Below are 23,045 nucleotides of genomic sequence, written 5' to 3' on the forward strand. Positions count from 1 at the left end.
TACACCCTTAAAGAGAGGTGCTTTTATCAGCCAAGTAATGGCACTTGCATGTTTGACTCTGCAACAGAGGGACTTGCTTTAATATTGAGGCTTACTAGGCTTTTGTCCTCTTCTGGGTTATTTCTTCTTGTTGTCTGTCTGGAGGCTGAAGGACTGGAGCTGTCAGGAGCTAAAAGCTTTGTTTAGTCCCCAGCCAGGTAACACCAGTCAGCTTTATCTTCCCTTCCACCGCCCTGCAATTGGCCTCCACCCTGACCCCGCAGACCACCCACCTTAGGAAGCAGCGCCAGTCGCTCCATAGCTTAATTGTTCGGTTTTGTAAGGGACAAGAGAGAGAACGTCAGTAGTATTTACTGCAAATACTTTCCAGAAGTGCCTCTTTCTCAAAACGTTTCTGTTCAGGCAAGCCCAGAGGTGTTTTAAAGTCTGCAGAAACCACAGCACCCCTGCTGATGTTGAGAACGGGGTTCAGACACACCAGGAATGCCATGATCAGAGATAGCAGCACAAGGTGTACAACCCCCCTTGGTGCGTGTCCCCCGAGGGCACCCACAGAAAGACAGGTTCTGCTTTGGAGAGGAAGGGCAGTCACAAAATATTATCCTGTGGCGTCAGCCAAGAGATCCTTAAGGTCATCCTGAGGAATGTTTGGAAAAAATTAAAACCAACAACATTTTTGCTCTTTCCGTGGGTCTGCAGTAGATTGTACGTGGAAGGCTTAATAGTGGGTGAGATTGATAGATAGATGATTTGAATGTTTCAGTATAGGTTGCCTACTTGTCCCATATTTGTTTCATCTTTTTAAGTTTTAGATGTTGTAGCTTCTTCACTTGCTGTTTGAAGCTGAAAGCTGTACCTTGGGAGAGTATAGAGAAGGGATTTATGTAGGCAGTAAATTGGGAGTTTGCGTGTTGCCGGGAGGGGGTGGGGAGTTCTTCTGGCATGCATTTTGTCAATTGTAGAGGTTTTCCCAACAAAAGCTAGAAGGTAAGTGGGAACTGTGACTTGGGCCTGAGTCTCCCACTCCAAGAAAAATTTCCTTAATTTTGTTTATTTAACTGCAAACTAATTGGAGTCTCTTCCTCCAAGTCCCACCGTCATCTTCGATTAGAGAGCCTACTCGGTGATGGCACCTCATATTTAAGATGTCCTCTGTAGACCTGGTTCCCACTCTACTGGCTTTGAAATGTCAGGTGAAAAGTTATTTTTGTGCCCCCGGGCATTCTAGCACACTGAGAGTTTGATGGTTTAATAAATGAACACTCCAGTTTTTGTGTGTTTTCATTCTGACTACAGAACTTTATTGTACTGTTCTGTTCTTTAAACTGTATGCTCCCCTGAGAGCTTATGCTCATTCTCTAAATTATTCAGTGATAACATGTTTAGATTTAAGCTAATAATAAAAGTAAGGCCAGATGTTTCATCTTAGGACCGCTCTCATTCTCCCCCCCCCCCAAATTGCTTTAAGATGTAAAAAGAGTCAGTGGGTACCATTTTGATACTTTGATGACTGTGTCAGGGTGTTTGTGAACATTTTAGTTTGCTTTTTGGGCCAAGAACTGTATCAGAGGATTCAGATATTTTTTCTTTAAAAGAAATTTTATTAATAAATAAAGAAGGAAATACATTATCATAAGGATAATTAAATTCTGATTCGCATATTAGTTCACGAGGTGTGAATTGGGTCAGGTTGATTAAAAATGCAGACTGAACAAAATTCCCTGTCCCTGCTTTGCAGCAGGATTGCAGATTCATAGGGAAAACTATGAACATTAAAGCTGCATCTTGATCAAAAAGCAGCAACAGGGACATCAACATTTCAAACAGAAAAATTAAAATGGTCGTTTTTTGTTTTTGTTTTGCAAAGCGCTACCTCACCAAGTGCTGACTCATGCTAATTCCAAAAGAATGTGTATCTCAACTTTATATTCCCTTGGGTTTCACTTTAGATTGTTTTGCACTGTCCACTTCCGGGCAGGATAACGTTCAAAGAACAGCATCCAGTGGGACAGTGGTGAAGAGTATTGGTGTGCTCCTGTGTTTTAGTACTACTACCTGTTTACAACTGTGGGAGCCAGTAGCATTTTAAAGAATACTAGCCTTTAAAGCAGGATTGGTTCCCCAAGCGCAAACAGCTGCCCTCCCCAGAGCTGCTCCTTCCAGCCTACAATAGCAGTTGTGCGGCTGCCTTTATTGCGGGCTCCATTCAAGCACTGCAAAACTGTTTCTCCTCAGCGCCTGCTCAAGCAAACTGGTTATGCTCAGGGGCTAGTTGCCACCAGCCAGGTACACAAAAGCCAAAAGGACAGGTTATCTCTTCATTCTGCTGCAGTTTCTCATTATTATTATTATTATTATTATTATTATTATTATTATTTGTAAGCAGGTACTGTATTATGACTTCAAAATTCAGCAAGAAAAAATGTCAAACACAATAAGATAGTATAGGCAAAACTGTTCCTTCCACTGCTGAGAAGAATTGTTTGTGCAAGGAGCACAGTTGTTGCCCAGAGTCATCCTGCCTGGATGGCGGCTGCTGTCCGTGATTCTCAGCTGTGGGTAGAACATGCTAAGACAGATTCAAAATGGTCCGCGAAGTTTACACTGGAAGCACTAAGCCCATCAAAGAGGATTAGGCCTCCCACCTTTTTAGCATTTACCTGCTGGACCTTCTTGGATGTCTTTAGGACTGTGCATTAGAATGGAGTTAAGCTCCTGGTCCTGTGGGTCAGTCAGTAAGAGCATGCTGAAAGCAAATGGGAAGAGCCCTCAGTTCAGTTAGCCAGTGTATATCTTTCCTTTCCCCTGCCTGGCTTCGGCTTTGTTTACAGGAGATGCCGAAGATACAGGAGATGCATTAGGTTTATTGCACATCATGCGTAGGGGCAGAGGAGGTAGAGTAGAGAAAAGGGCAGGTCTGTGGTCCTGAAAATGTAACAGACAAACAAGATGACAGCCCACTTTCCTATTAGCAGCACCAGGAAGATAGGAAACTTCCTTAGTGAGACCACCAGTCCGTCTAGCTCTGACTGGCAGCAGCTCCCCAGGGTTTCAGGCAGGGAGTTTCTCTCAGTCCTACCTGGGGATGGAACCTGGGACCTCTTGCCTTCAAAGCGGGTGCTCTTTCCCTAAGGGCTGCAGCCTACTTGGTAAGGGGGGGGAGCAGGAAAGATGGCTGTTTCTGGTGGCCCTTGCCCCCTGCTGGACTTGCCACCATAACTGACCTTGTGCATGCATCTGCTGATCTCAGTAAGGACCGCTGTGCATAAATTATCCACTTCTGTTAAAAGCCCCGTGTCCTAGTCCTACTAACGCTAGTTTGAGAGTACAACCCACACAGAGGTTTGTTCATTAATTTATTTTAAAACATGTGTTTTGCTTTATTATTCCCAGTATTTGTACCCTACCTTCCTATGACAAATAACAGAAGCACTTGGCAAAACCAAATAAACATATGTGTGTGTGTGTGTGTGTGTGTGTGTGTGTGTGTGTGTGTGTTTAAAAGGCTAAAATATATATTTTAATAGTCCAAAAGCAACAATACAAAAACAAAAAAGTCAGAATCAGCAGCATTCAGATCTCATTTCAAAGCATTATCCAAAAAACACCTGCTGAAATAAAACCATCCTTGCTGCTGCCAAAAGGCACACAGCAGTGGGACCAGGCAGGCCTCTTTTGGCCAGCCAGTTCAGATTTTGGATGCCTGGATTGAAAGGGCCCTGATCTGTTATATCTGCCTGCCATACATCTGTGGTGTTTTAATCATGCAGATAGATGCGAAAGGACCTCATGGCTGCTGATGTCACAAAGGCACAGAAGTGAGTGCTCATGTGCTAGAAGAGCAGCATAATTTACCTTTTCCGTATTGGCAGCTTTTTGTAACCACTGTGACTTTTTGGTTTCCTACCTGTAAATGCAGGTACTCAGCTGTGTCCTTCGCAGCCCTTTCCCCCCTCGCACACACACAACACTGCCTGGCTGCATTTTTAAAAGGCTCCAAATTGATCACAGATCATCCAGTGTTGTGTGTAGTTTGAGCCAGACATGTTTAGGGAAAAGAATGGAATACCTTAAGTTGTACAGTGGTACCTTGGTTCTCAAACTTAATCCGTTTGGGAAGTCTGTTCCAAAACCAAAGCGTTCCAAAACCAAGGTGTGCTTTCCCATAGAAAGTCATGCAAAATGGATTCATCCGTTCCAGACTTTTAAAAACAACCCTAAAAACAGCCATTTGACATGAATTTTACTATCTAACGAGACCACTGATCCATAAAATGAAAGCAATAATCAAAGTACTGTACTATAAAATAAATAAAAACAGTATTGTAGATGATAAAAATTAAAATTAAAAAATTTTCTTACCTACACTGATGATAGTGTTTGGATGCGGGGCTTTTATCCATTTCCGCAGTCACACAGTCAATAAATCAACCAGTAGCTGAACTGGGTTCCACACAGTCACAAAAAAAAAGCCTCAAAAACAAAAACGCAAAATAAATAGCAAAAACAAAAGCACCAAACCTAATCCATTCCGGAAGTCGGTTTGACTTCCGAAATGTTCGAAAACCAAGACGCAGCTTCTGATTGGTGTAGGCACCCCGTTAACAATAGCCGACAGCTGCATCGGACATTCAGCTTCCGAAAAACATTTGCAAACCGGAACACTTACTTCCAGGTTTTCGGCATTTGGGAACCAGGGCATTTGAGTACCAAGGCGTTTGAGAACCAAGGTACCACTGTACAGAGAATGCTTGCTGTGCTAATGACTTCCAAATTGTAGCATCTTACTTGCTAATTAAATAGGCACACGTGTTTTAAATACAATCCATCTACTTAGGTAGAGGATCAAAATCACCAGGCGTGAATTACTCCAGGCTGTGTAAATTACTGATGCAACACAATATTCTTTCTTCAACTGAACTTGAATAAGTAGCTGAAGACTTCTCACTTCCTAGCTTGGCTCGTTACCAGGAACAGACTATTACAACGGATTTTAAGTACCAACTCAAGGCACAGAGCTGATGAATAATAAAAAAAAATGTGCATGTTCTTCATTGCCAAGTGTTACCATATTCCCATGGAGAGAGATACAGCACTCAACTGTGGGGCAACTGTACTTTATGATTCCACTATTGTACAATAAAAGTGTAAATACCTTTTTTTAAAGTGAAATCACTTTGGAGTTATCATTAATTTCTGAGTTTAGAAAGCAGCCTTATTTGTTTTGGTATTCATTCCAAAGTTCCCTGGAGCCAGCCTTTTTCTTCCTAGAATGATACCCAGCTCTGGACAGTGTTGACAGTCTGCCACTTAAGACACATCTCCTTCTGTTTATCTTCATCCTTATTATTCCTAATGCACGCCTTAAAGACTCTGGGGTGACTCGGTGAAGGGCATCACCTCACCAGCTGGAGGGCATCCAGAGGCAGGCGACCAGGGTGGTGAGGGCTCTGGGAATGAAGTCCTGTGAGGAACTGTTGAAAGAATTGAAACAAATAATTTGGAAAATGGAGCAGGGTTGTTTTGTTTTTTAATAATTTATTTTGTTTTGATATATGTGTGCAGGTTTACATTCCAGATGACCATAATGCTACCTTAGGAAGAACTGCCAACAAGCAAGTGTTTGAAGGTGTAACCACTGGAGTTCTAAGAATCATAGCTGTGGTGTTCGGGTGCCTGATCTCCAGTGTATCGTATGGGAACAAACAGATTTGTGTGCCAAAATTAATTCAGGAACCAAAGAACAAGGCCACACAAGCTGAAGCCTTTAACAGCAGGATGCAAGATCTCATTAGGTGAGAAAACAACTGGATGTCTTTAACCTCTTCATAGGGGAAAACGAAAGATCAAGTCCTCTCCATCAACCTGGCTGGAGTGAACTGCCATTTGGCCCCTCCTCTTCCAGATTAGTCTCCACCCACAGTTTCCCCACTTCATCCAGGGGAGAGGTGACGGCCGCAGGGCTGAGCTGTAAGCAGCAGTCCTTTGACACCTCCCCTCCTGCAGTGGCCATGGTGCCTGAGCAGGTTTGTTGTCCTGTTCCTTCCCTTCCTCTTCTCTCTTTTGTATCATTTAATGGTGAACCATCTTGAGTACATTGGCTGATATAGTAAATAAATAAATATTGAAGCCATCTATTTGTTTATCAAATGTATATCCTTCCTTCCCTATATGGCCTTAGATCCCAAAGATGCATAACAAAATCATCTATTAAACCCAACATTAAAAATACAATATAAACAAGATACATGTTAGCAAAATGCATGTTAAACAAAATCAGTATAGCATTATGGGCCAATAATGTTAAACAAAATCAGTGTAGCATTATGGGCCAATAACGTCATCCATCTTCAAAGGCCTGAATAAGGATGTGCATACTTGGCCACTGACTAAAGTTCATAATGTTGGTGCTAGGTACATCTCAAAGGAGATCATTCCAGAAACATGAGGATCCGTGCCAGTATTCTTGCGGTGGTGATTTTTATTGTGCTGATTTTTGTTGCGCAGCCTGTAAGCTTTAATTTGATGGTAATTTTTTTGTGAACCCATGTGAAATTATGCCGATTCAGGAGGATCCATTCTAATTCTGCTGGATCCAAATTTTACACAAACCTTTTTTCAAAATTCCATATATGTCCAGTTGGCAGCCCCTAAAGACATGACATATTCGGCATGAGACTAAAAGGGAAGGGAAATCAGTTGCCTGGTGCCTGGGTTGGGTGATGCGGGGAGCACCCTGCACATCATCTCTTGTCTGTTTCCTCTCTGAATAGGATTCTGGGTTAGTGCTCCCAACCCCACCCAAACATTTGTCTTTCTTTTGTCTTTGTCATCTGTCTTCCACCTTCTCTGGAAGATGCAGTAAAGGATACATTTAATTTTTCAAGGAGGTCTCCCTCTTCTCTTAATAAATTACCTTTTGCCGTGTCTTCAACCCCCCTCTGCCCCTTGCACTGACCCTGGCCTTCCTTTTGCTCTGACCTCTTGCGCTAGATGCACTTGAAATGCCTTTCTCAATACATTAATTTCTAGATGGCAGGAACTGCACTTGATGCACAGCTCTTTATCTTTCTGTATTTTATCTACATCCTTTCCTATGTGCTGTACCATTTTTATTTAAATTGGCATTTTTGCCACCTCTTGCTGTTTTTCCAGATAGATGCAGGGATATTCCTTCTTTACCTTGGTGCATGTGGAGTCCTTTTCTAACGCAGATTTCCTTAAGCGGTAGTCGCTGTTGCTTATGAAATTTCCCCTTCATATTCGCTATTAAAGTATCTGTGAAGTCTTTGAGAAGATTATAATTCATACATCATATTAAACCTGAATCCTTATTTCTCCCACCTGCCTTTGCACGAATCTTTACATGATGAAGTTACCTGTTCAGTTATTACAGGGAGTCTCTTTGAAGCCTCTTTGCAGGTGTGGTTTGGATTCAAATTGTGCCAGCAAATAGACTCACGCCAGACCTCTGTGAAGGTGCACTGTCGATGGAAGCATGCCTTCAAAGGGGTTCGCTGACAGTGCAGATCAACAGGTTGCCCTGATAGCAAGCCCTCTCAGCTGCACTAGAGAGTTCCTGGTGGCCAGCTCCCTAGTGGGGCTTGCTATCCGTGTCAGGTAGTTGATCAGCCCTGGCAGCAAGCCCCGCTGGCCAAGAAGCAATTGGAAGCTCACTTTAATTATTATAAAACCATTAGCTGTAGTTCAGTATGATGTCTGATGATAAGCCATTTTTCATGGTATTGGCCAGTAAATCAAGGATTCAGACATTGTAGTTTGAAGTGGGTTTGCAAACCATGGTTTGTGCTAACCATGATTTAGCATGATGTCTGAAGTGAGATGTACCTCTTGAGATGGAAGTGCCAAGCAGGTGAAAAGCCAAAAGAAGCAAGCAGCTGTAAACCATAGTTCAAAACATGATTTCAATTCTAAACAATAGTTAATGCAAAACAAGACTTGGAGAAAGGTCTGAACTGGGTAGATAAATAAAATGAACAATTAGGCAAAGAAACCAGGAATCATAGCCCTTAGTTTTTTGTTTTTGTGTGTGTGTGTGTTTTGGGGGGGATTTACTGAAGATTTTCTTGTTTTACAGAAGTATGTGTAATGTCTCTCGTATTTTTTCCGTGTAACATTTTTACAAATCAGTTTCATTTGTTGAGACATTGGGGGGGAAGGGGGGAGATGGGGGTGGGGTCGGGTGGCGATGTTTCTAATTTGCTTAATGTATGTAGGGTTTGCTGTCAGAGTTACTCGTGCTTGTTCTCTGTTGTTCACTTGTGTTCCTTTGGTGGTGAGAGAGGTTGGGGTTGGCCCAGGGTGTGGTTGTTCATTTGTGATTGGCTGTGGTGATCTATGTTTTCGTGTGTGAGTGGGGTGGGTGGGTGTTTTGGATAAGTTAGCCATATTAGTTTGTGTGCTGTTGGTGGATTATTGTCGTTGTCTTTTTGGGCTGTGTTTGTGATAAAGGGGAGCCATACCGGGGTGAAGGCGTCTTCTTCTATTTGTCCCTGTGTCAGTTTCAGTTTATTGGTTAATTTTTCTAGTAGGGCTGTTTCCCATACTATTTGGTACCATTGGTCCATGCTTCCTCCTGACAGGTCTCTCCAGTGTCTGTTTATGGTGTTTCTGGCTGCTGAAAGTAGGTGAGTTATGAGTTCTTTGTGGTGTAAGTAGGCATTGTTGTCTTAGAAGATGTTTAGTAGGGCCAGTTCTGGGGTGATGTCTAATACTTGCTTAGTTATTTTACATATTTCTCGTATGGCTGTTGTCCAGAATAGTTGGATTTTGGGGCACTCCCACCACATGTGGAGGTATGTGCCTGTGGAGGCGCACCCTCTCCAGCATTTTGGTGAGGTTCCTGAGCGTATTAGCACTAGTTTTCTTGGTGTTAGGTACCACCTGTAGGTGAGTTTCAGAGTGAGTTCTTTTCTTTTTGTTGATATGGATTTAAAGGGGGGTTTAGACCACATTCTGGTCCATTGAGTGGGGTTAATCTCATAGCCTATGTCATTCTCCCATTGTTTTTTTATTGCGTCTAGGGGGTTTGTGGGATTTTGGAGTAGTATTTTGTATATTATGGACACCATCCCTTTACAGTATCCCTTTGTTGTTAGGAGGAGGTTTTTGAAGGTTGTCAGGGTCCTAGTTGCTGCTGATTTTACTGTTGGGTTGTTTAAGAGGGCATGTAATTGGTGATGTGTTAACCAGGGCATTTGGGTGTCTTCTAGTTTGTCTTGTATTTCTTCTGTTGACAAAGCTTTGTTATTTTTATAGAAGTCTATTAAGCAATATAAGCCTTTGGTTTGCCAGGTTTTTATCTGGAGGTTTTGTGCTGCATGGTGGAATAATGGGTGGTACGCCAGGGGGATTAGTGGGTATGAGGTTGGGGATAGTTTGCCTATTTGGGTTTTCTATGCTTTGAACATGGTCTGTGTGTACCTGTTAAGTGTTGTGAGAATTTTCTTTAGTTTGTTTGGGAGGAGAGGGTACGCTGTGGTGCAGGTATTTTCAATTGTGTCCCTCTCTAGGTGCACCCATTGTTTTGTCTCATCTTCAAGTATATATGGGATTATATGGCGTATTTGGTTGGCAATGTAATATGCTTCTATGTTGGGGATTCCCCATCCTCCTTCTGAGGTGGGGAGGTGCAGGTATTTGGGGCTTATTCTTGGGTTTTTATGTGAGAAGATAAAAGAGTGTAGTTTTCTCTGCCATCTGTGGAGTTGTGTTGGGGAAATCCAGATTGGGAGGGTTTGGAATAGGTAGGTTAGTTTTGGGAGGGTGATCATTTTGATCATGGCTATTTTGTCGAATCATAGCCCTTATGATACACAGCTAGATCATGTATTATTACTTAATTAATTAATTAATTAATTAATTTTTAATACATTTTAAAACCACACTTTAAAGTACTGTGTTACCCATTGTTCCACATTATTTGTTACATTTCTAACTCTTCCCTTTCTCAAGGTTTCTAACCATCTCTGAAATAGAAAACACTAAAATGTTATATTGAATTTTAAATTACCCCATTAAAATTATGAGGGTGACTTTCCTCATTTAGGATTAGGGCACTGAAAGGCATTCAGCTTTTATATGTCACTGACAACGTGAAGATTTCCATTTTAGAAAGTGGTTCTCTTTTACAGATTTATTAAATTAGATTCCATGATACATCTACACCTAGCAAGACTTGTCACAAGAAACATATGCAGAGAACTGTCTAAATCTGCCTTTCTGAAATCCTGCTGCCCCAGCCTGAGATAATCTCTGAGTAGTGTGACTTGGTCACTAAAGCACATTGGGGGCCTTTGATGTTGCCAGCTGTTTCCACATGTTTCTGAAGGCCAAATTGATTCTAAGCTGGCACTTCCTCCCAGTTTACTCTTGACTTTCGCTCCTCTTACATCTTTATTGCAAGGTCATTTGCATCTACCTGATTTCTCCACAGTCCTTTCCTGCAAAAAGACTCCACCTCTTGGATCCCACATTGGTTCTGTCTTCTAGTGATCAGAACAATTTAGGGAGGTGGTGGCTGCTTCCAGACAACCTGTTTGTTTAGCATTCACTCTGATTTGTTTGCAGGGAGGTTTTTTATTTGTGTGGCAGTTAGACTATGTTGTGCTAAGTGTGAGTTGTCCTACACTTCCCAGTGCCTCTTCCTGTCACTTTCCATATCACAAACTTTCCAGTCTTTCAGGAAGCAGGTTTGTTGCACAGGTTCTCCCCATCAACTTTACTTCTGCAACCTGAATTTGCCAGCATGTGATTGAAGCCAGCCCTTAAATAGTGACAGTCTGGATGCTCCCAAATTTGAATTGTCAGGAAGAGGGACAATACTGCCCAACAGCAGCAAAAAGATAGCAGGGAAAGGTTCAGGAGTCAGTTTTTTGTAAAGGTTATGTTCCAACTGATGAGACCATGCCTTAGGCTTGATTTGAAATGTCTGCTTCTATCTGTGGGGAAAGGATATTTCTTTGAACAACAAATAAGTTCATCATTTGTTGTCAGCTAAAAAGATAGAGGATGTAGAAACTAGACTTGGGGAAGACTGTGTTGTGATCATATTGTGTCTTGTGTGTTTTAGTTGATTTTTCTCATTCTAAACTATTGCTTAAATATAAAAACCATTGTGAATCATTTATTCATATATAAAAACAAAGACATCCATTAATCTTGAAGTAATACATTAGGGTTTACAAGTAAAAAACAACATGATAATGGCCAAATATATGTGATTGACGCAGAATTATTATTATTATCCCACCCTCATACAAAGCTCAGGACAGCTATTAACATTAATTTAAAAATCAGCATAAAAACCACAATTTACAATAAAATCCAGTTACAGTAACCTATGACAATCAGTGGTATTCAAGACAAAATAAATGTGTTTTAGACAAATTAGACAACTAGGGCCTCTCTCACTATACTCTGAAGGCCAACAAAAATAAGCTGGTCTTAAGATAATGCCTGAATAAATACTGCATGAAGGACAATCAGATATATACTAAGAGGGAGTTCCATAGATATGGTGCTGCCACCGGGAAGGCACTGCGTTGTATAGTGTTTCCACACTGGGGGGAATTTGCCACACACCATGGGAATATCACAATTGGGGCACCGTGACCTGCTTTAATGCATTTCCACCCCCTTCTCTTTCCTTTGCTAGCTATGTGGTAAATATGGGATTAATTGAAAAGCTGTGTTGCTGTTTCCTCTCCGTCCAAGGCCCAATTGATGAAAACCCCAAAATAGCCACTTTCTTACAGAACGCTACAGCAGTACTGCATGGGATGTGCCAGCTGTGTTTTGCTGTCAATGGCAGGTAAGTGGCTGCTGTTTGTTTGTGTGCCATTATCCTACCCTGGTATTTTTCAATCATTTCAGTATAATTCTCAAATCATTTGTGTTGGAAGGAGCACCATTTATATCTAGGAGACTTAACGTGGTGAAATATTTGAATTTGGATCCATTTCTTTTCCCATCCCCATAGTGCAGTGGTTTTCTCAAGGAATGCACCATGGCACGCCTTGAATGATGGTGGGGGCAGTCACAGACAGCACCAGCCTCCGTCCCTCCTTTTAAGAACTAGATTGCATAGATTATATTAATAGAAGTAGCCACGCATGGCGAAAGCTAGCGCTGCATCACCTGCAAAGCGCGCCTGACAGGAAATGTAATTTCCAAGCCCCCCCCCCCCCCGAAATGAAATGAAATGAAATGGAGTTGATTTTTATCTATTCATTGGTTTGTAATACACACCCATCTTATTTACAAAAACGAAGGTCTGATAAAAAACGAAGGTATATTCCAGTATGTTGTGATGCAGTGCTGAGATCAGTAGCAGAGGCTGGAGTGGAGCCACAAACACGGGTGATGCTTCTTACGGGAGCAGGCATGGGCTCAAGGGCCCCCACACAGTTGAGAGAGCAGGTCCACCTCACCACAAATGCCACTGCTGATGGAGAGCCCATTTCATGCTGATCCACTTTGGCAATTTCAAGAACCTCAGTTTGCCATTTCTCAACTGTTGGCATTGCCAGAGTTTTCTAATATCTAGCAAATACAACTTTTGCAGTGTTCAGAAGGTTTCCAACAAGCAGTTTTAAAGAGGATTGAATTCTGTCATTCAAAATGTTACAACAAAAGAGTCCAAATTAAGATTCTGCCTATTTGTTCTGTTATTCCCAAGAATTCTAGCCAATATTCTAGCAGCTAATTACAATTCCACCAAAGGTGCAAAATATCGGCCTAATCTACTGCACACTTCAAATACTAAAAATGAACAGTTCAAAAGAGTCTATTCATTCAAGTTCGAATCCCGTACTATTTTTTAAAAAAAACTGATCCTCCTCCTAAACTATAACTTGCTGATAAACCTTTGATGCTTCTGATGAAGCCTGGGCCTCCATTTGTTCATTGGTATATTAATGCTTTGGTTTTTGTTGCTTGGTATGCTAGTAATAATAATAATAATATTTTTTTTATTTATACCCCACCCTCCCCAGCCAAGGCTGGGCTCAGGGCAGCTGAGTAGTAGCCTATGTTCTGTCCCAGAGTGAGGATGGTGTAATGGGTGGAGTTTTGGACTTGGACCAAGAAGGCGAGGGTTCCAATCCCCACTCTCTCAGGTCACAATAACACAAACCAAAATGCAACTATTCTTTGAAATTCATGCATCTCATAATTTTGCAGTGAAGTTTTCCAACCAAAAAGATGCATGCACTAGGGGACCGTGCGGACAAAAATGTGTAATAGCAAGGGAAATTGCTTTTAAAAATGCCTAGATTAGGCAAAACTGTATATATTAGGAGGAATGGACATGAAAATGTCCTTTTCTTAAACCTGTGAGAACCTCTTAAGTAAAAAGTTACTGGCTTCTTATGAGCCCTGGATGAAGATGCTAAATTCTGTAACAGACACAAGTGTTAAAGGCTGTAGCACTGTTTGGGTCCACTCCAAAGTTCGCCGAAGTTAGTGGGAATTGTTCCAGAGGCATTAGCAAGCTTCTCGTGAAGCCTCCCAAGATCTGTGTGCCAATGTCTATAAAACAGGGACATTTCAGAGGCATTTCACTGCAAGAGCTTGGTGGTGCAGAATAAAAACTCCCAACTAATCAGATGTGTACAAAACATCTCCAAATAGTATATCTGCACATCCACCTGCCCTTTAAGAGTGAGCAGTTATTCTTCTTTTGTTCTTACTGTGCTGCATTTTGTAATGAAAGGTCAGCACATGGAATCCTTGCTAGCAGCTCATTAACCTAGAGGTTGAATTGTTAGCTATATGTCCCCAGAATGGGCTAGGATTTTTTGTGTTTTTTTAAAAAAAAAAATAATCAAAGTTCAGGTCAAAAAGATCAAAGGAATATGAGCTGCCTTTGTCTTGTGTTTTATTTCGGTAATTAAGATAATGTCTGTTTTGGCTGCTGGGTGACAAATAAAATATATGCAGTTTTTCTTGACAACTGGTTGTTCTGCCTTCCGTTGCCGGCAGACAGCATATTCACCAAATGCTAAGGACTACAGCAAGAATTAAGTGAGCTTATTTAGAAGAGAACAAGGGACACAGGTGGCGCTGTGGGTTAAACCACAGAGCCTAGGACTTGCCAATCAGAAGGTCGGCAGTTTGAATCCCTGTGACGGGGTGAGCTCCCGTTGCTCGGTCCCTGCTCCTGCCAACTTAACAGTTTGAAAGCACAAAGTGCAAGTAGATAAATAGGTACCGCTCCAGCGGGAAGGTAAACGGCGTTTCCGTGTGCTGCTCTGGTTCGCCAGAAGTGGCTTAGTCATGCTGGCCACATGACCCGGAAGCTGTCTGCGGACAAACGCCGGCTCCCTCGGCCAATAAAGCGAGATGAGCACCGCAACCCCAGAGTCGGTCACGACTAGACCTAATGGTCAGGGGTCCCTTTACCTTTACCTTTATTTAGAAGAGAAATGGGCAACTGGAAAACCATGATGCCCATGGACTCTTGCTTCCTTTTGGATGTGCTCCTCTGACCCAGAGGAGCATCATATTTATGTAAGCCACACCATCCGAGTTTAGCATTGTGTCAGAAATACTCCCTGGTTCATAAAAAGGGGCCAAAGGCATTTTGAACATATTCAGTGGTCTTTCTGATATTAGCTATCTGTATTAGGAAGATAAGTGGAGTGCATAGTTTAACTACTATTAGTATTGGGCACAATGCAGAGAGAGGCTTTATTGTTGTTGTTGTTGTTGTTGTTGTTGTTGTTGTTGTTGTTGTTGTTGTTATTTATACCCTGCCCATCTGGCTGGGTTTCCCCAGCTACTCTGGGTGGCTTCCAGTATGTATAAAAACATAATAAAACGTCAGACATTAAAATCTACCCAATACAGAGCTGCCTTCAGCCGTCTTCTAAAAGTAGTGTCGTTCTTTATCTCCTTGACATTTGATGGGAGGGCATTCCACAGGGAGGGTACTACTGCTGAGAAGGCCCTCGGCCTGGTTCCCTGTAACTTCTTGAAGTGAGGGAACCGCCAGAAGACCCTCAGAGGAGGACCTCAGTGTCCGGGCTGAACAATGGGGGTGGAGACACTCCTTCAGGTATACTTGGCCAGGGCCGTTTAGGGCTTCAAAGCACCAACGCTTTGAATTGTGCTCAGAAACGTACTGGGAGCCAATGAAGGTCTTTCAGGACTGGTGTTATATGGTCTCGGCGGCCACTCCCACTCACCAGTCTAGCTGCTACATTCTGGATTAGTTGTAGTTACCTTCAAAAGTAGCCCCACGTACAGTGCATTGCAGTAGTCCAAGCGGGAGATAACCAGAGTATGCACCACTCTGGTGAGACAGTCTGCGGGCAGATAGGGTCTCAGCCTATGTACCAGATGGAGCTGGGAGACAGCTGCCCTGGACACAGAATTGACTTGCGCCTCCATTGACAGCTGTGAGTCCAAAATGACTCCCGGGCCATGCACCTGGTTCTTCAGGGGTACAGTTACCCCATTCAGGACCAGGGAGTCCCACACACCTGCTTCCCCCGTCCCCCAGAAACAGTATTTCTGTCTTGTTGGGATTCAGCCTCAATCTCTTAGCCACCATCCATCCTCCAACCACTTCCAGATACTCACACAGGACATTCACTGCCTTCACTGGTTCCGATATAAGCGAGAAGTAGAGCTGTGTATCATCTGCATACTGATGAACACCCAGCCCAAACCCCCTGATGATCTCTCCCAGCAGCTTCATATTGATAGATGTTAAAAAGCGTGGGGGAGAGGACTGAGCCCTGAGGCACCCCACAAGTGAGAGCCTGAACACTCATCCCCAAACACCACTTTCTGGACACGGCCCAGGAGGAAGGAGCGGAACCACTGCATAACAGTGCACCCAGCTCCCAGTCTCTCTAGACAGTCCAGAAGGGTGTCATGGTCAATGGAATCAAAGGCCGCTGAGAGATCCAGCAGAACTAGGAAACAGATTTCACCCTTGTCCCTAGCTCGCTGGAGATCCTTGACCAGCGTGACCAAGGCAGTTTCAGTCCCATGATGAGGCCTGAATCCCGACTGGAAGGGATCGAAATGGTCTGCATCCTCCAGGCATGCCTGGAGTTGCTCAGCAACCACCCGCTCAATCACCTTGCCCAAGAATGGAAAATTTGAGACTGGGCGATAGTTAGCCATATTGGCCGGGTCCAAAGATGGTTTTTTAAGAAGCATTTTAATAACCACTTCTTTAAGCGGGTCTAGAAAGGCTCCCTCACAGAGGGAAGCATTCATCACCCTGCAGAGTCCAGCCCTGCCCAGCTCGCTTTCATGAGCCGGGATGGGCAAGGATCAAGGAGACAGGTGGTTGATTTCACTCTTCCAAGGTGGTTGATTTCACTCTTCCACATCCTCAGAGGCAACAGATTGGAACTGATCCCATGCAACTTGACTAGGCGGGACTGGAATCCATGGGATTTAAGCATGTCAAGTGCTGTCGCTTTCCTCTTACCTCTATCAACTATGCTAATCCACAGCTGCTTCTAGCAAAGATTTCTGTGTGGTCCATGGATTGCCAAGCTGGCTGCACTGAATTTGGTATCTCACCCCCAACAGTGGTATTCCCAACATGGCACCTATGAAGACCTCATTCCCCTCAACATCTTCCACCTCTCTCACCTTTGAAAGTGAGGCAGGGATGATCTCTTGCCTGGAACGCTAGAGAGATTTGAGAGAGGAGGTGGGAGGAATGTCGTTACTTCCCACTTTGTCTTTTAATTCTTTAGGTTTGCAGTGAGAGATCAGCACCTGAGTAGACTGCACATCCACCAAGTGGACGTTGTAGTTCAAATGGTTGAGCTTTTAGCAATGCATAATGGGAAGGGGTGGGCTTATCAAAGCCATTCTTGCAATAAAAACGACAGGAGGGCTTGCTAGTATATCCTTGGTTTTGCCTGTCAAACGCTGTAAAATGTCATATTTTTATTTATATATTTCTGTGTTCTTAAAGCCTAGCTTATGAAGGCACTGCAATTTTTTTATAGAAAAGCTTGATATAAATAATCTTAGCTCACGTTTCTGGTTTACAAGAAGATACTTTGTTGCTTTCTTCAGCAGGTCTTGGAGCATATTTGATTGTGCTCATCAGGATCCCACCGGGCTAACAACTGCTCTTGAGACTACAGACCTGGTTGGGGTGTTGCACATGTTATACTGCATTCTTTTTCACGGCACAATTGCAGACCTGAGCACGACTAGCCCGAAAGAGAGCTACGCTGAGAACACTGTTCAAGTGGCTCTCAAGAGTTTACGTTTCTTCAACAGTTTTGCAGTTCTTGATCTACCAGCTTTCCAGGTAATATTCTCCACCACTCCTCAATGTACGTACACACTGGGGTGGTTCAGACACCACCACCCCTGACATGGCATGGCGTTACATGGATGAATAGCAAGGAACCTTAAGTAAGCACACTATGTACCTTCAGTCCTACCTAAGATGGCAAATTATGGTTTCTACTTGCCTTGCCATCCAGGATTGGAAACTAGGGTTGGATGGCAGGGGGGAGCACAGGAGCCCATTGACATAATGCAGCCCACCCCTCACTTGGCATTCAACCTGAACCCCCCCCCACCCAAATGCTTGAGAACTATTGTTACGTATATGTGGTTATACAAAATCCATAGAACTGGAAGCAGGACTTCCTGACACCCACCTCCCCTTTGCCGCCAGACATGTGCATCCTTGAAAAGCTCCTGGAAGTTGCGGGGGGGGGGGAGCAGGAGAGAGTCGTGTGTCCTGTGGTTCCCCCTCTTTTTTTAAGAGAGTGCTGCCTAAGCAATTTGGGCAAGCAGCTCTTTTTTCTCAAAAGGTGATGAGCCCAAGTGCAGGACTATGGGCAGCATGAAGATTCAGATAAGCACAAATAATCCCCAAGTTCATAGGTACGTTTTCCATTTATCTTCAGAGTCTAAACAATTGGAAGGCGTCAGGGAGAAGCAGTGCAGGATTCTGAACTGCTATTAAAACTGGTTAAAGAGGAAATACATTGTTTCCTTGAAAAATGACTTTTAACATTTATATACAAACTCTGGTGCCCTCTGGTCTGTTGTTATCAGTGAAGGTTAAACATGGACCACTAGAACATACAGGAACCTGTGTTGGGGAAAACGGACTAAACCCAAGAAGATGTCAGCACGTAATACACTGTAGTAAATGACTCTGAGGCAATCTCCCAGGGACGCCAGTGCAAGGAGCAGTTAAATGAATGCCAGAAAAGCTTTTCCTGCTGCATTCTAGCTAGACGTGGACCCAGCGGCAATACCCTACCCTTGCAGAAGGATGGGCAGAAACAGAACATAAGACTTCTTCTATCTTTCACAGTCCCATTGCTTACTCAGAAGGCAGGCAGCTGCTCACTTGGTTCTGACTTTGAAGTGAGGTGCTCCTTAGGCTGGTGACTAATGGTGTCCTGGTCCTGGGTCACAGGGGGGTTGGCCCTCAAACTTGTTTTGGCTGCCGGGTGGTCAACATTTATGTGCCATGATGTTTAAGGGGTTGATGAGCACAGCCAGAAAGATCCCTCTGCCTGAAGCCAAATCCAGAAAGTCAGTGAGTGGTCAAGTTACTGCACAAGGATACCTGCAGCCTGGAACCTTGTCGTGGAAACCATGCTATCAGACATGGCTCTCGAATTCAGAGCAACACCTGCCACTTTTTGAAAGTACATGTACAGTAGCCCTCTCAGGGCCCAATGGTGGTCAAGCAAGCAAGGTTTCCAACTGTCTTGTATTAGGATTTGGAAGAGATTTAGTGAAATGACCCAGTAATTTGAGGGGAAGGGCTTAATAAAATTGTCTTTTTTTTTTTAAATGATATTTATTAAAATTTCAAAAGAAGTTACAAAAGTAATAAGAAAATAAAAAAAGAAAACAAAAAATACAAAATACAGAAAAGAAAAAAAAGACAATTAAAAATAAATCCATCTTTCCATGTCTTGCCTTTCATTTACTTATCTCCCTGACCTCCTCACACCTCCCTTTTTTGTATTCCATTTCGAATGGTTAGTTCAGCAAATCCTTTCCCTCTTTGTTTTTATCTTAATTCTTTATCTTAACATATTATAACTTTACATTTTCATCTATTAACAATCCCTTTTTACATATTCCTTTTTAACATTGTTGCTAAAACCGCTTCATTTCATTCCGACATCATTTTAACACTCATTAATTTTACAATGTTTCTGTAGATAATCTTTAAATTTCTTCCAGTCTTCTTCCACCGACTCTTCTCCCTGGTCTCGGATTCTGCCAGTCATTTCTGCCAGTTCCATGTAGTCTATCACTTTCATCTGCCATTCTTCCAGGGTGGGTAGATCTTGTGTCTTCCAATATTTTGCAATGAGTATTCTTGCTGCTGTTGTAGCGTACATAAAGAAAGTTCTATCCTTCTTTGGCATCAATTTGCCGACCATGCCCAGGAGAAAGGCCTCTGGTTTCTTCAAGAAGGTATATTTAAATACCTTTTTCATTTCATTATATATCATCTCCCAGAAAGCCTTGATCCTTGGGCACGTCCACCAAAGGTGAAAGAATGTGCCTTCATTATCTTTACATTTCCAACATTTATTATCGGGCAAATGGTAGATTTTTGCAAGCTTGACTGGTGTCATGTACCACCTGTATATCATTTTCATAATATTCTCTCTTAAGGCATTACATGCCGTGAATTTCATACCTGTGGTCCACAACTGTTCCCAGTCAGCAAACATAATGTTATGTCCAACATCTTGTGCCCATTTAATCATAGCAGATTTAACCGTTTCATCCTGAGTATTCCATTTCAACAGCAAGTTATACATTCTTGATAGTATCTTAGTTTTGGGGTCTAACAGTTCTGTTTCCAATTTTGATTTTTCCACCTGGAAGCCAATTTTTTTATCCAGATTGTAAGCCTCCCTTATTTGATAATAATGAAGCCAGTCTCGCACTTTATCTTTTAGTTTCTCAAAACTCTGCAATTTCCATTTGTCTCCTTCTTGTTCCAAAATCTCCCAATATTTCGGCCATTTGGCCTCCATATTGAGCTTTTTCTGAGCCTTCGCTTCCATCGGTGATAACCACCTTGGGGTTTTGTTTTCAAGTAAGTCTTTATATCTTGTCCAGACATTAAACAATGCTTTCCTGACAATATGATTTTTAAATGCTTTGTGTGCTTTAACCTTGTCATACCACAGATATGCATGCCACCCAAAAACATTATTAAAGCCTTCTAAATCCAAAATGTCTGTGTTCTCAAGAAGCAGCCATTCTTTCAGCCAGCAAAATGCTGCTGATTCATAATAGAGTTTAAGGTCTGGCAGGGCAAATCCACCTCTTTCCTTTACATCAGTTAGTATTTTAAATTTTATTCTGGGCTTCTTGCCCTGCCAGACAAATCTAGAAATGTCTCTCTGCCACTTCTTGAAGCAGTCCATTTTGTCCAGAATTTGCAATGATTGAAACATGCAACTTTGTTTCTTCAAATCATTTTGATTGGCTGTACCTATTGAACTCAATGGGCCTTACTTCAGAGTCAAGCCTCATCCCACTCAGGGCCACTCAAGCTGTTTTGCTACTAAAAATACAACAGTAATACCGCAATAAATACCTAGCCATTTGCTGTTCTTTCATAATACCCAGTGCAGGGTTCCTCATTTTGCCTAATGGTAAAGGTGGCCCTGATTGGGACCGCCAATTTCTGAGGAAATGTTTCTCTGAATCCCAGTTGCTGTGGGCTGTTGCCTTCATGCCCCGTTTTTGAGCTTGTGGGGGACATCTGGCTGAATCTTGAATTAGGTGAGACGCTTGTCTGATCCAGCAGAGCTTAAGTTCTTGTGAAATTGCGCTAGGAAATGTTTTATCATGGCATATTAATTTGGGTGATGGAAGGTGTATCTTTCTTTTTGAAGCAAATATGGCTGTTGGGGGAGGGAAGGAGGGAGGAGAGAAGACCAGTGGCGGAGCTTCATGCTCTGGCACTGGGGGGCAAGAGCAGGCGGGGGGGCCGCCTGTGGGGGCAATGCTCGCCCAGCGCGGGGGGGCAGCCGCAATGGCACCCTGCCGGGATCGCGCTGGCAGGGGGGGGGGCGCTCCCCCTGCACTCCTCTTCCTCCGCCAGTGGAGAAGACCCCAGCTTTCTGCTGAATTTTGGCTGGCATGTGTCCACTCTGCCATGTAGGTTAAACACATCTATTTTATGCAAACTCCAAGACAGGGAGCTAAGAACTGTAGATGGCAGATATTTTCCCACAGGCCTATAGGGTTGTTCCATTCAAGCTAGTAGACTTTGATGTTCTTTCCTCATACATCACGTTCCCCCTTTGACCTTGTGTCGCTTTTTCTGGCTGACATGTTTATTAAATAGAGGCTGGGGGCTGTGCAGATAAAGTGGGCTTCTCCAGAATAAGCAGGGAGCCCCTTTTCTTCTCCCTCAGCCAACCATCATTTAACACACACACACACACACACACACACACAAAACCAAGCTAACAAGGATCTTCTTCTTTTGATTATACCTTACCAAACAATTATTTAAAAGTACTATCTTTTTGCTTCCAACAGTGTCTCTTGGAACATTCAGTGCCTTCACTATCCTTTGGTATCCTGCTTCTTGTTTGTGAAGAGTGATGATCTCTTCTCTTACCTTCTTGGACCATTCTCTTGACTAAGCCATATTTTTAACATGCAGCCAAATTTGACACTCAGCAAACCCCTAGCCAGTTCAGGAGAAGCCAGTATAAGATGCAATTTCAGCTGAATTTGAGGAGTTATTGTTGCATGTATTTTTGTGTTTTTATATTGTAAACCACTCTGACCTTCGGATGAAGGGCAGTATAGCTATTTAATAAATAGTAATAATGTTTATATGTGATATGAGGGTGGCTGTTCAGCACACTCACAAATTAGTAATTAAGCATATATTTTACCGCATTAGTAAAATAAAAAATTATTTCTTTTACTTTTTTACTGAATTTTTTTATTAGAATTATGCTTTCTTGGAAGATACATTGTTGAATTGGTCTGATTAAATTGGGTTTTTAATGCTAACAGAGTGCCAGCAAAGTCATCTCTGCCCTTTTAAAATTAAAATTCACTCTTACTTACAGTAGTGCACATTAGGAATATCATGCGGTAGGGGGGAGTGAGACATGAATTGAGAGGATGCGCTTTGGTTCATTTAACCAAAAAACAAACACAAATCCTAAAGCACTGTATGACTGGTTTATCAAATTTTTACATCCTGAGCATATTACAAGGGTCATCTAGTCCAACCTCCTACACTGCAGGGTTTGGGATGCAAGGTTCTTCCTGAAGTCAGTAGGCACAAGCCAATGGCCAGGTTGCAAAGTCATGTGATTTGTAGCAACACCTCTCTTTGGTTTCACTGGGAATCTGCAAAAAGGTGTAATTTTTCTTTGTTTGTTTTTCAGTCTATCGTGGGCGCTGAAGGACTGTCCCTTGCGTTCCGACACATTATAAGCTCTTTGCTGTGGCACTGTTCCCAGCACACCTGTGAAGCCCTCTTGCACGAAGTCATTGTGTGCATTGGCTACTTCACTGTAAAGCACCCAGATAATCAGGTAAGGCCATCCATTTGCAGATTACAGCTGAACTGAGGCTGCCACTCAGAGGAGGCCCTTGTGCCTTTCTTAGAGCAAGATAGCACAGAGAAGCCACAGCATAGCATCGCCTTTTCTTTAGGGTGCTAGTGAGAACACCCTTACTTACTTGATAAGCCCCAGAAAAATCAACAGAATGTATTAGAAGTAAACCTGGTTAGAATTTAGTTGTTAAACTGTTTCCCAACGGATAGAAGATACTAGTACCAACAATACAGGTATTGGTGCACATTGCATTCAGTAGGACTGGGCATTTGGGATTTAATTTAGTGGTGGTTCTCGGTCATAAATTTGATCCCAGTTTTTGTCAATATCATTGCTAATGATGCCGTGTTATTTTTCTTACATCAAAGAATGGCGCTTAGAGGGGTTCCTTCTTATGAAGGTCGCCCCCAAACCTGCACCTAAATATCACTTGAATTAAACGCT

At 42.6% G+C, this 23,045-nt stretch overlaps 1 protein-coding gene across 8 annotated transcripts in view; it reads left to right on the top strand.

Annotated features, from left to right (window-relative positions):
• Window positions 1-23,045, top strand: part of SCAPER (S-phase cyclin A associated protein in the ER) — a 215,371-nt gene that overhangs the window by 153,451 nt on the left and 38,875 nt on the right. For 6 of the 8 annotated variants that reach the window (XM_083630088.1, XM_083630090.1, XM_083630089.1 and 3 more), the window contains 4 exons: window positions 5,566-5,795; window positions 11,678-11,833; window positions 17,074-17,314; window positions 22,428-22,577. In XM_083630088.1, coding sequence (XP_083486214.1) covers window positions 5,566-5,795; window positions 11,678-11,833; window positions 17,074-17,314; window positions 22,428-22,577 — 777 coding nt within the window. The remainder of the gene's footprint in view (window positions 1-5,565; window positions 5,796-11,677; window positions 11,834-17,073; window positions 17,315-22,427; window positions 22,578-23,045) is intronic. The other 2 variants (XM_083630091.1, XM_083630095.1) reach the window with 2 other exon arrangements.

Source organism: Podarcis filfolensis (genome assembly GCF_964270895.1).
Source record: "Podarcis filfolensis genome assembly, chromosome: 9".
Lineage (NCBI taxonomy): Eukaryota > Metazoa > Chordata > Lepidosauria > Squamata > Lacertidae > Podarcis > Podarcis filfolensis.